Source organism: Lynx canadensis, chromosome E2 (assembly GCF_007474595.2).
Source record: "Lynx canadensis isolate LIC74 chromosome E2, mLynCan4.pri.v2, whole genome shotgun sequence".
NCBI lineage: Eukaryota > Metazoa > Chordata > Mammalia > Carnivora > Felidae > Lynx > Lynx canadensis.
In genome coordinates, this window is record NC_044317.1 from 41,853,997 (window position 1) to 41,867,877 (window position 13,881).

The 13,881-nt window shown below is 42.2% G+C and overlaps 1 protein-coding gene and 1 non-coding gene across 2 annotated transcripts in view; one reads left to right on the top strand and one right to left on the bottom strand.

The window, feature by feature from the left end:
• The window catches only part of WDR88 (WD repeat domain 88), a 44,626-nt gene that overhangs the window by 6,414 nt on the left and 24,331 nt on the right, over positions 1-13,881 (top strand). Inside the window, exon 2 of the mRNA XM_030299666.1 lies at positions 9,012-9,122. Coding sequence (XP_030155526.1) covers positions 9,012-9,122 — 111 coding nt within the window. The remainder of the gene's footprint in view (positions 1-9,011; positions 9,123-13,881) is intronic.
• Positions 3,376-3,482, bottom strand: LOC115503610. The gene has a single exon (XR_003965445.1). It is a non-coding gene; the product is annotated as a U6 spliceosomal RNA (small nuclear RNA).

Consider the following 13,881-nt stretch of genomic DNA (forward strand, 5'->3'; position numbering starts at 1 on the left):
TCCTTTGGATTTTCTACATAAGCGATAATGTCATTTGTGCATTAAGACAGTTTTGTTTCTTCCTTCCCAATCTTATACCTCTTATTTCCTTTTCTTGACTTATCGCATGAGCTAGAACTTCCGGTACAATGTTGAAAAGAAGTGTTGAGAGGAGTCTTTGCCTCATACCTGATCTTAGTGGATACACTGAGTTTCTTACCATTAAGTATGATGTTAGCTGTATGTTTTTTTGTTTTGTTTTATTTATTTTTTGAGAGAGAAAGCATGAGCAGGGGAGGGTAGAGAGAGAGGGGAGACAGAGGATCTGAAGCGGGCTCTGTGCTGACAGCAGCGAGCCTGATGTGGGGATTGAACTCATGAACTGTGAGATCATGACCTGAGTCAAAGTCAGAAGCTCAACTGACTGAGCCACTCAGGTGCCCCAACTATAAGTTTTTGTAGATAGTGTTTGGCAAGTTGAGAAGTTCCCCTCTATTTCTAATTTGCTGAGAGTTTTTAAAATCATAAATGGCTATTGGGTTTTGGCAAATACTTTTTCTGCACCTATTGATATAATCATGTGATTTTTCTTTTTTATCTTATTGATGTGATGAGTTACATTAATTGATTTTTGAATATTGAAGTAGTCTTGCATACCTGGGATGAATCCCACTTGGTTATGATGCATAATTCTTTCTATACACTGTTGGATTTCATTTGCTAATATTTGTTGAGGATTTTTGCATCTATGTCCATGAGAGATATTGGTCATTAATTTTCTTATAATGTCATTACCTGGTTGTGGTATTAGGGTAATAATAGCCTCACAGAATGAGTTAGGAGGTATTCCTTCTGCTTCTATCCTCTGAAAGAGATTATAGAGAATTGGTATAATTTTTCCTTAAAGGTTTGGTAGAATTCACCAGTGAACCCATCTGGGCCTGCAACTTTCTGTTTTGGAAGGTAGTCACTATTTCAATTTCTTTATTAGATAAAAAGCTATTCAAACTATTTTCTTCTTGTGTGACTTTTGGCAAATCGTGTCTTTTAAGGAATTAGCCATTTCATTTCAAACTTGAATTTAGTCCGTTTCATTTCCGGTGATTAAATTTGTAGAAATAGTTTTTCATAGTATTCCTTGATTATCTTTTTAACATGCATAGGATCTAGCTTTCATTTCTGATATTCGTATTGTGTTATCTCTCTTTTTTTTTCTTGGTCAGCCTGGCTAGAGGCTTATCTTTTTTAAAGAACAGTTTTTGGGTTCATTGATTTTTATCAGTTTGCTGCTTTTGATTTCATTGATTTATGCTCTAATTCTTATTGTTTCTTTTCTTCTGCTTACTTTGGATTTAATTTGCTCTGCTTTTTCTGTTTTCCTAAGGTGCAGGTTTAGATGATTGATTTTAGATCTTTCTTCTTTTTTAATATGTGCATTCAACGTTATAAATATCCCTCTAAGTTCTTCTTTCACTGCATCCCACAAATTTTGACAAGTCATGTTTTAATTTTGTTTGGCTTAAAATATTTAAAAACCTCTCTTGAGGTTTCTTCTTTGGCCCATGTGTTATTTAGAAGTGTGTTGTTTAGTCTCCATGTATTTTGGTATTTTCAATCATCTTTCTGTTATTTATTTCCAATTTAATTCCATTGTGTTCTGAGAGCAGACATTGTGTGATTTCTGTTTTTTTTTTTTAATTTGTTAAAGTGTGTTTTATGGCCTAGAATGTGGTCTACCTTGGTAAATGTTTCTTATGAAGCTGAGAGGAATGTCTATCCTGCTGTTGTTGGATGAAGTCATCTGTAGATCTCCATTATATCCAGTTGACTGGTGGTTGCGTTGAGTTCCATTATGTCCTTGTTCGTTTTCTGCCTGCTGGATCTGTTCCTTTCTGAGTCAGCGGTGAAGTCTCCAAGTATGATAGTGGACTCATCTGTTTCTCTTTGCAATTTTATAGCTTTTGCCTCACATAGTTTGATGCTCTGGTGTTAGGCACATACATGCTAAGGATTACTGTATCTTCTTGGAGAATTGACCCCTTTATTATGCAATGCCTCTTTTTATCCCTGATAACTTTTCCTCACTATGAAGTCTGCTCCGTCTGAAAGTAATGTAGTTACTTTTGCTTTCTTTTGATTAGTGTTAGTGTGGTCTATTTTCCTCCATCCATTTACTTTTAATCTGTATTTGTCTTTATATCTGAAGTAGGTTTCTTTCTTTTTTTTAATATGAAATTTATTGTCAAGTTGGTTTACATACAACACCCAGTACTCATCCCAACAGGTGCCCTCCTCAATACCCCTCACCCACCCTCCCCTCCCTCCCACCCCCCATCCACCCTCAGTTTGTTCTCAGTTTTTAAGAGTCTCTTATGTTTTGGCTCCCTCCCTCTCTAACCATTTTTTTTCCTTCCCCTCCCCCATGGTTTCTGTTAAGTTTCTCAGGATCTACGTAGGAGTGAAAACATATGGTATCTGTCTTTCTCTGCCTGACTTATTTCACTTAGCATAACACTCTCCAGTTCCATCCACATTGCTACAAAAGGCCAGATTTCATTCTTTCTCATTGCCAAGTAGTATTCCATTGTATATATAAACCACATCTTCTTTATCCATTCGTCAGCTGATGGACATTTAGGCTCTTTCCATTATTTGGCTGTTGTTGAAAGTGCTGCTATAAACATTGGGGTACAAGTGCCCCTATGCATCAGCACTCCTGTATCTCTTGGGTAAATTCCTAGCAGTGCTCTTGCTGGGTCATAGGGTAGATCTATTTTTAATTTTTTGAGGAACCTCCACACTGTTTTCCAGAGCAGCTGCACCAGTTTGCATTCCTACCAACAGTGCCAGAGGGTTCCCGTTTCTCCACATCCTCGCCAGCATCTATAGTCTCCTAATTTGTTCATTTTAGCCACTCTAACTGGCATGAGATGGTATCTGAGTGTGGTTTTGATTTGTATTTCCCTGATGAGCGACATTGAGCTCATGTGCCTGTTGGCCATCTGGATGTCTTCTTTGGAGAAGTGTCTATTCATGTTTTCTGCCCATTTCTTCACTGGATTATTTGTTTTTCGGGTGTGGAGTTTGGTGAGCTCTTTATAGATTTTGGATACTAGCCCTTTGTCCGATATGTCATTTGCAAATATCTTTTCCCATTCCGTTGGTTGCCTTTTAGTTTTGTTGTTTCCTTTGCAGTGCAGAAGCTTTTTATCTTGATGAAGTCCCAATAGTTCATTTTTGCTTTTAATTCCCTTGCCTTTGGGGATGTGTCAAGTAAGAAATTGCTGCGGCTGAGGTCAGAGAGGTTTTTTTCCTGCTTTCTCCTCTAGGGTTTTGATGGTTTCCTGTCTCACATTCAGGTCCTATCCATTTTGAGTTTATTTATGTGAATGGTGTAAAAATATGGAATGCTTCACGAATTTGCATGTCATCCTTGCCCAGGGGCCATGCTAATCTTCTCTGTATCTTTCCAATTTTAGTATATGTGTTGCTGAAGCAAGCACTGAAGTAGGTTTCTTGTAGACAGCATATTGTTGGGTCCTGTTTTTTCATCCACTCTGATAATCTCTGTCTTTTAATTGGTGTATTGATAGTGATAATCCAAGTGATTATTGATATACTTGGATTAATACCTACAATATTTGTTATTGTTTTCTATTTATTGCCCCTGGTTTTTGTTCCTATTTTTGTCTTCCACTCTTCTACCTTTGTGTGTGTGTGTGTGTGTGTGTGTGTGTGTGTGTGTGTGTTGTTTAAAGATTTTATTTTTAATTAATCTCTACACCCAATGTGGAGCTCAAACTCACAACCCCAAGCTCAAGAGTCACATGCTCTACTGACTGAGCCAGCCAGGTACCCCACCTTTTGTGGTTTTAGTTGAGCATTCTATGTGATTCCATTTTCTCTCCTTTCTTAGCATGTCAGATGTATCTCTTTTTTGTTGTTGTTGCTTTTTTTAGTGGTTGCCCAAGAATTTGTGATATACATTTACAGTTAATCCAAGTTCAATTTCAAATAACACTATACCACTTCATGGGTAGCATCAGTAATTTAAAATAACAAAATATTTCTAATCCCTCCCTCATGTCCATTGTATCATTGCTGTCATTCATTATATATAATATATAATATTGCATAATTATAGTTATATGTTAATTATATAATATATATTGTTGCTATTATAATATATAATATATATAAGGTATTCTATATAATACGTTCTTACTGTTATTATTTTGAACAAGCTGTTATCTGTTAGATCAATTAAGAATAAGAACAAGGTTTTTATTTTACCTTTTTCCTTGTTCGGTGCTCTCCTTGCTTTATGTAGATCCGAGTTTCTGACCTATATCATTTTCTTCTCTCTAAAGAAGTTTTAACATTTTGGGGTGCCTGGGTGGCTCAGCTGGTTGAGTGTCTGACTTTGGCTCAGGTCATGATCTCGCGGCTCATGAGTCTGAGCCCAGTGTTGGGCTCTGTGCTGACAGCTCGGAGCCTGGAGTCTGCTTCAGATTCTGTCTCCGTCTTTCTCTTTGCTCCTCCCCTGCTCGCGCACTGTCTTTCTCTCTCTCTCAAATATAAATAAACATTAAAAAAATTTTAAGAAAAGAACTTTTAACACATCTTTCAAGGCAGGTCTACTGGTAAAAAGTTTCCTCAATTTTTGTTTGTCTGAGAAAGTATTTGTCCTTCACTTTGGAAGGATAATTTTGCAGGATACAAATTTCTAGGTTGGTGGGTTTTTTTCCCTCCTAATACCTTAAATATTTCACTTTAGTCTCTTCTTGCTCACATGGTTTCTAAGAAGTTGGATGTAATTCTTATCTTTGCTCCTTTACAGGCAAGGCATTGTTTTCCTCTAGCTTCTTTTGGGATTTTCCTTTTATCTTTGATTTTCTATAGCTTTAAAATGATATACCTAGGTGTAGATTTATTATTATTATTATTATTATTATTATTATTATTATTATTATTATTTTGCATTTATCCTGTTTGGTGTTCTTGGAGTTTCCTGGATCTGTGGTCTGGCATTTGAAATTAATTTTGGGGAAATTCTCAATCATTGTTTTTTCAAACATTTCTCTTCCTTTCTCTCTTCGCTTTCTGGTATTTTCGTTATGCATATATTACAGCTTCGTAGTTGTCCCATGGTTCCTTGATATTCTGTTCTGTTTCTTTACGTCTTTTTTTGTTTGTTTGTTTTCTGTTTGCTTTTCAGATTTGGAGGTTTCTATTGATATATCCTCAAGCTCAGAGATTCTTTCCTCAGCCATGTCTAGTCTGATAATGAACACATCAAAGACATTCTTCATCTGTTACAGTGTTTTTGAATCTGTAACATTTCTTTTTGGTTCTTTCTTTGAATTTCCATCTCTTTGCTTACACTGTGTACCATCCACTACGTTCATTAGAGCCCTCAGCACATTAACCACAGGTGTTTTAAATTCCCAGTCTGATAATTCCAACATCCTCCTCATATCTGGGTCTGGTTGTGTTGTTATGCTTGTGCTGTCTCTTCAAGCTTTGTTTGCTGCCTTGTAGGATTATACTTTTTTTTTTTTCTTGATAGCCAGACATGATGTACTGGGTAAAAGGAATAGATGAAAAGAAGTCTATAGTGGTGTGATGCTAAGGTGTCGGGAGAGGGGGAGAAGTCTCAGTCCTATGACTAGGTCTCAGTCTTGTAGTGGGCCTGTGCCCACTTTGAACTTCACACGTGAACTTCACACGTGTTTTTCAGTCTGCACCCCTCCCCGCCCTCCACCCTTAGTGAGGTGGGGTTGGATGGCTAGAGGGGCCCGTTGGGTGTTTGCCTTCTCCCATGTGGAAGACTAGAGCTGGTCGAGGTTGGGGACTTCCCTTTCCCCAGGTCCGTGCGGCTCTGATAAAATCCCAGTAGGTCAGGCTCTGGTTAAGTAGTTTCTCCTGACAAGCAGAGCTTGTTGAGAAGAACAAAATGCTGTGGAATATTTCAATATGATTCCTTTCCCCTCCTCCCCCAGCCAGAAGCACGAGGGGATTTTTCTCTTATAGTCATTGTGAGGACCAGGTGCTAGGGGAGATATTTACTAACATAGATGTGAGGGTCCCTCACCACTGGGTCCCCCTGGAGTTTTCAACTCTCTAAGTTGTCCACTCGGAGTCTCCAGCAATTTGTCAGTTATAAGTCAGGTTTCCCTGTCCTGGGACTCGTTTCCATGGAGGTTGCTGCCCTTGGATTTCTGCTCTGTAACTTGGGATTCTTTGTATTGGCCTCTGTCTGTCCAGTTTTGGGAGCAGCAGTCCGCTCTGTGACCTCACTTGTCTGAGGAATGTAGGAAGGGTTGTTGATTTTTCAGTTTGCTTGGGCTTTAATTTGTTGTGAGGATGACGTGGTGGCTTCCCAGCTTATTACATGGCAGACCAGAAATGAGAAGTCTTCATTCCTTTTGGATTGCCTAGTAATATTTCATTATGTGAACATGCCTCATTGTATCTGTTCATCAGTGGATGGATATTCGAATTATGTCCATTTTTTTATCATTATGAATGATACTGCTGTGAGTACTCGTGTTCAACTATTTGTGTGGGCATACGTTTTCTTTCTTTTTTTTTAAATGTTTATTTTTACGAGAGACCGAGCGCAAGTGGGGGAGGGGCAGAGAGAGAGGGAGACACAGAATTGGAAGCAGGCTCCAGCCTCTGAGCTGTCAGCACAGAACCCGAGGCAGGGCTCGAACTCATTGACCATGAGATCATGACCTGAGCCGAAATCAAGAGTCAGACGCCTAGCCGACTGAGCCTGTTGGGTGCCCCAACGCATATGTTTTAACTTTTTAAAGAGTTACTGAACTATATTCCAAAGGAGCGCACCATTATACATCCCCGCCAGCCATGTGTGAGAGTTCAGAGTTCTCCACATTCTTGCCAACACTTGTTATTACCTGATTTTTGAGCACATTCCCATGTACTGGAGCTCATTGACATATCTTCTTTGGAGAAATGCCTATTCAGATCTTCTGCCTATTTTTAAATTGGGTTGTTTGTGTTTTTATTGTTGAGTTTTAAGGGTTCTTTATGTATTATGTATCAGATAAGTCCCTTATCTGATATATGATTTGTATGATTTCCATCGCGTGGATTGGTTTTTTCGCCTTCCTGATGGTGTCCTTTGAAGCGCAAGAATTTTTAATTTTGATAATGTCCACTTTACCTTGTCATTGTTGCTGCTGCCTGTGCTTGTGGTATTGTAGCTAAAGAACCACTGCCTAATGCAAGTTCGGAAGATGTGCAACTATGTTTTTTTCTAAGAGCCTGTGGCTTTAGTTCTCACATTTAGAACTCTGATCTATTTTGAGTTCATTTTTATATATGGCGTGAGGCAATGGTCCAACTTTGTTCTTTTGCAGGTGGATGTTATTTGTGTCTGCATGATCTGTTGAAAAAACCAGTCTTTCCATTTTTAATTATTTAGCACTCTTGTTGAGGAAGCAATTGACCTAAAATATGAGGGATTATTTCTGGGTTCTCAGTTCAGTTCTATCGACCTATATGTCTGTTGTTATGTCAGTTCTACAGTGTCTTGATAACGGTCACTTTTTGTAGGCACTGAGTTTTTAAAGTGGGAATTGTGAGTACTCAAGCTTTGTTCTTTTTCAAGATTATTTAGGCTGTTTTGCTTTGCTTGAGTTTCCATATAAGTTTGAGGATCAGCTTGTGAATTTTGGAAAAAAAATTCAGCTGGAATTTTTACAGCATAGTGCTGAATCTGTAGATCATCTTGGAAGGTATTTTCATCTTAACAATAGACAGCTAACAGCTAATCCATGAGTGTAGAATGATTTTTCATGTATTTGGGTCTGCTCTGATTTCTTTCAACAATTCTTTGTGATTTTCAAAGTATAAGTTTTATAACAATAGTAAGCTAATAGCTAATCCATGAATATGGGATGCTTTTCCATGTATTTGGGTCTGCTAGGACTTTTTCAATAATGCTTTGTGATTTTCAAAGTATAAGTTTTATACTTTTTTGTTAAATTTATTCCTGTTTTGATGTCTTTATAAATGGATTTTTTTCTGCAGTATGGAGGTTCCTCAAAAAATTAAAAATAGAACTACCCTATGACCTAGCAATTACACTACTAGGAACTTATCCAAAGAATATAAAAATGCTTATTTGAAGGGGCACGTGTACCCCAATGTTTATAGCAGTGCTATCAACAATAGCCAAATTATGGAAAGAGCCCAAATGTCCACTGAATGATGAATGGATAAAGAAGATGTGGTACATATATACAATGCAATACTACTTGGTGATGAGAAAGAATGAAATCTTGTCATTTGCAACAATGTGGATGGAACTGGAGGGTGTTATGCTAAGCGAAATAGGTCAGTCAGAGAAAGACAGCTATGCTATGGTTTCACTCATGTGGAATTCGAGAAACTCAACAGATGAACATAGAGGAAGGGAATGAAAAACAGAGATGGAGGCAAACCATAAGAGACTCGTAAATACAGAGAACAAACAGGATTCCTGGAGTGGGGTGGGTTAAATGGGTGATGGGAATTAAGGAGGGCACTTTTTGAGGTGAACACTGGGTATTATATGTAAGAGATGGGGGCGCCTGGGTGGCGCAGTCGGTTAAGCGTCCAACTTCAGCCAGGTCACGATCTCGCGGTCCGTGAGTTCGAGCCCCGCGTCGGGCTCTGGGCTGATGGCTCGGAGCCTGGAGCCTGTTTCCGATTCTGTGTCTCCCTCTCTCTGCCCCTCCCCCGTTCATGCTCTGTCTCTCTCTGTCCCAAAAATAAATAAACGTTGAAAAAAAAAATTAAAAAAAAAAAAAGAGATGAATCATGGGGTTCTACTTCTGAAGCCAAGACTACACTGTATGTTAACTAACCTGAACATAAATTTTTTTAAAAAGAATTTCTTTTCTTAGGGTTTTTCCCCCCCCAGATTGTTCACTGTGAGTGTATAGAAAAACAATTGACTCTTTGATGTTGATCTCGTATCTTGTAACTTGCTGAACTCATTCAATCTATCCTTTTTTCAGATCCCATTTAAAATTATGAAGGGACACAGTCACATTGTGAGTTCCTGTAACTTCTGTGTGGATGACACAAAGCTCCTCAGTGGCTCCTATGACTGCACTGTGAAGCTGTGGGTAGGTGGCCCGGCATTAGGTGGGATGAAAATATCCCATAAGCTTTCCCATATCTTGTGGAGAGATCACCAATACTGAGTTCCCAGACACTCAAGGATCCCAAAGATTTGGAAAGAACTTTCTGCGCAAAATGCAAGAAAAAGAAGCAAAGTGAGGGTTCCGCCCTAGTGTCAAGCCAGTGGAGAGAGATGAGTTTATTGTAGTCAGCCTGTTGATTTGGAAGCAGGAGGAGCAGGGGGCAGGGGCCACTGTGCTGGAACTCCCCACCTATTGTGGGATGGTCCCAGCAGTGCCTAGGGCTCGCCTGAGATCTCTGAGCTGTGACATCTCTTTGGGTCTCCTTCTCATTTGGAAAATTCACTTTCATCCATAGAGATGGTATGGCCAGGCTTAGGTGGTCTCAGAGGACAGAAAAGTGGCCAGGCCTGGGACCTGTCCATGAGCGGTGGTTGGAAGGGGCAGGCTGGAGCACGGATCAGTGCCCCAAGGTTCAGGAAGCAGGGGCGTGACGGTCATGTGAGGTTGCGGAGACGTGGCACTGAGAACTCTTCCAAAGCCTCTGCGCATAGCCAGTGACCCTGGGAGGGCTGTCTGGGGGCACTGCTGGCCCATCACGGGGGGTTGATGAGGGAGCAGGAATGGGAGATGACAATGGCCATTGGAACCAGGCCACAGATGACTGTGTGGCTGGGGCTTGGCCCATGGGGGAGGACAGTCCGTTCTGAGTTTTGCCGTCTCCTCTGGCTTCAGGGGTGGGAGGGGACAGAAGTAAGTCTGGGCTGGTTCCTGGGTTCTGGCCTGGGTAATCAGGTGGAAGATAGCCCCTCACCCTCCAGATGACCACAGATGTCACCTTCTGTGTCATCAGTGGGCACCAAGGCCAGGCAGATTAGGCAGGAGGGTTTGGGCATTGTCCAAATGGTTCAGCTCTGTGACCCTGGGTGGTTACATGACCTCCGGGGCCTCCTTGAAACTTTCCAGGTCCAGCTGCATGTGGGGGCTACCCTGGGGCCTGCCCTGCCAATTCCTGGCCCCAGCAGACATCCACTCCTCACCTCTACTCTGGCCCTTAGAAAATCCACTCTCCCAGCCCCAAATCTCTTCCTGGGAAAACTGGTTCCTCTGAGAGCCTCAAACCGCTTCTCAACCATCTGAGGTGAGATGGCGAGGGGGCTCTGCTCGTTGTCATCACCCAGGGGAGCAAGAGGGCAGCTTTCCAGGTGTGCCTCCTGCTTGGCCAGCTGCACATCTTCGCCACTTTCTTCTCGCCTTCGGCACCAGTGGAGGGAGTCACAGGAGTTTCTGTCTATTTGGGCCAAAAATCTCTTGTCTCTGAAAGAGGAAATATGCCTGTTTCTCTTGCCCCAAGATTAAAGACCACCCACTGAGATGTCTCTGGTTCCCCACAGTGGCCTGGCTGCCTAGTCCATGCTGCTGTATCTAGGATGCCGTCACTTCGGCCTGTCCGAGTGTCCTGATACCAGCCTCGCTCACGGCCTTGCCGGTTTCTGCCACTTTCTCCAGGTCGCTGCCCTCCCTCCTTTCTTCCCCCTCAGTCGCCAGTTGTCTGTCTTGGCTGCGCCATTTGACACCTCCTCCAAGAAGCCCTCTTTCCTCCTCCTGGTTCTCTTTTCCTCATCTTTGCCCTTTGGCTGCCTCCTCCTGTGGCTGTCCCTGCCCCTGCACAGCTGACATTCTCGAACCCTCCCTGGGGTAGATGACTCAGCCATTGCCCCGCACACTGCCTTCTCCCATTGCAGTATCTTGGCCAAAATGTCCCCTTGCTTCTCCTTTCTCTTCCCACTCCCGTCACCTCCCATCTCCCATCCCTCCTCTCGGCTCCGCCCAGAACCCAAACATCTGATTTAATCTTTTGAAAGCTCCCTTCACCCTCACTGTGGACCATTGTGAATAATTTGGAAAGTCCACACCTGTAAGAAGAAGTGGGGATGAAATCACTCTCTATCCTGCACGTGACATCCCTCTAGTGTATGGGCACACCTCTTTCTAGTCATTAAGAGATAACAGCTTTGGTGGTTTTTTTCATGGTACAAAGAAGAAGCGAGAGCCATCATTTCACGACTCTGGAGTTAATTGCTGTGAAAATGTTGGAGGAGTATATGTCTATTTTTTTTTCTTGTTCACACACATATATGCATGTTTATGAAATTGAGACCATAAAGAAATGCTATTCACATAACCACAATAAACTTGGGCTACGGATATTATCACATTTGCCTTATTTTTACAACTATTTCTTGGTGCCCATTCTTTCCCATCCATTTGAAGTCTGACCAGTATCCCTGCCTTGAATTATCTGAGTCCACAGAGGGGTTCCTGCTTCCAAATGCTAGGTGAAGAGGGAGCTTTCAATTATTTCCTTCCCATGGCCCTGACCAATGGCCCATTCATTTCAAGAAACATTCAGTACAAAACAGAGACTTTCCCACCGTCTTTGGAATTCACTAACAAAATCTGGCTTGTTTGCTATAGATCTCTTGCCAAAGGATTCCCTTCACATTTTCCAAGAGGGTTATCGGCCTGTAGTCGTTCCTCCTCTTGGCCATAAGGTGTCACTACTGAATGCTGAAGTTGCACATGGAACCCATGGACACTGGTTCGTTCCGGTGCTGCCCTTAGCTGACCGGGGGCGCTGCGCAAACTGCAGTCCCAGGCCCCACTGTGATCATTTGCTTAGTTCTGTGTTTGTGCCAGAGCAATGCACCTGCCAGGGGGGCTGCAGCCTGGGTGTGTCCTGTCCTGGTGTGTTCCTCTTTGGATTCCTGGTGTCTCTTCCTGCCTCTGATTAGGGCCTGCTGGGTTACCCAAACACAAGCCCACTGTTTGGAACAGGGGTTGAGGGTCTGGGTCTGTGCAGAAAAGAGTTCACATAGCAGGTCTGAGACTGCTGGTGAGGCTGGCTTGGCCGGCATCTGGGAGCCAGACTGGTAAATGGTATCCTATGATCGTGAAACTTCCCCCAAGTGTCAAAGAGGGCTCACTGTACCCATAAACCCCTGTTGGTGCAAGCCATGTGGTTTATGCTGAGCACTTGCTTTGCTTCTGGGGTCTGGATTTGGTGTATGCCAGAGAATCCCCCCAAAACCCTGGGCCCCAAGACTCAGGCACACCTCCCCGATAGACAACACGTCACACGTGCTGTTACAACTGGTTGCTGGAGGAATTAAGCATGTCCTGTGTGATCCACTGGGAGAGACTCTTGGAAGCTTGTGTCTGGTTCTCTCTGGACTTCACCCCATGGCCCTGTCCCTTTGCTGATTTTGCTTTGTGTCCTTTGCTGTAATCTTAGCGTGGATATGACTATTTGTGGAGCCCTGTGAATCCTGGAGGATCACTGAACCTGGGGGTGGTCTTGGGGACCCCTGACACAGGGTCCTTTGCCCCCCTCTCCCCTGCCCCAGCATGACTTGGGCTCTTCATGCAAAGTGGTTTCTACATATCAGGAAGTATTGTCACAGGCCTGCCCTGGTTGACCTGAAGCTCCTGAACCGTGCATCATATTTTCACCTAGCAACTCAAGACCTTTCTAGGAATTCATTATCTTACCAGTAACCTGTTTTTCAAGGGGACTTTCCACCCCTGCTTATCCTGAAAATCTGTTGGCATCTTTCTTTTTTTTTTTTTAATTTTATTTTTTAGTTTTTAAAATTTACATGCAAATTAGTTAGCATATAGTGCAACAATGATTTCAGGAGTAGATTCCTTAGTGCCCTCTACCCATTTAGCCCATCCCCCCTCCCACAACCCCTCCAGTAACCCTCTGTTTGTCCTCCATATTTAAGAGTCTCCTATGTTTTGTCCCCCTCTCTGTTTTTATATTGTTTTTGTTTCCTTTCCCTTATGTTCATCTGTTTTGTCTCTTAAAGTCCTCATATGAGTGAAGTCATATGATTTTTGTCTTTCTCTGACTAACTTCACTTAGCATAATACCCTCTAGTTCATCCACGTAGTTGCAAATGGCAAGATTACATTCATTTTGATTGCCGAGTAATACTCCATTGTATATATATACCACATTTTCTTTATCCATTCATCCATCGATGGACATTTGGGCTCTTTCCATACTTTGTCTATTGTTGATAGTGCTGCTATAAACATGGGGGTGCATGTGTCCCTTCAAAACAGCACATCTGTATCCCTTGGATAAATGCCTACTAGTGCAATTGCTGGGTCGTAGGGTAGTTCTATTTTTGGTTTTTTGAGGAGCCTCCATACTGTTTTCCAGAGTGGCTGCAACAGCTTGCATTCCCATGTTGGCACATTTCTTACTGAAAATATTTCATCTCTGCCATAATGGGCACTTTTCACTTCGGCACCCTGTTTTATTCCCCTCATGTTATCTAGTTTTTACCTGGCTTTGTTCTCATCATATTCTCTAGTTATTTTTTAAAAAAATTTTAAATGTTTATTTATTTTTGAGAGAGAGAGAGAGAGACAGAGCATGAGCGGGGGAGGGGCAGAGAGAGAGGGAGACACAGAATCCAAAACAGGCTCCAGGCTCTGATGTGTGAGCACAGAGTCGGATGCGAGGCTCGAACCCATGAGCAGCAAGATCATGACCTGAGCTGAAGTCGGATGCTTAACTGACTGAGCCACCCAGGTGCCCCTGTAGTTATTTTTTTTTTTTAATGTTTATTTATTTTTGAGGGAGAGAGAGAGAGCACAGTGGGGGAGGGCAAAGAGAGGGGGACAGAGGATCTGAAACAGGCTCTACACTGACATTAGAGAGCCCCGATGC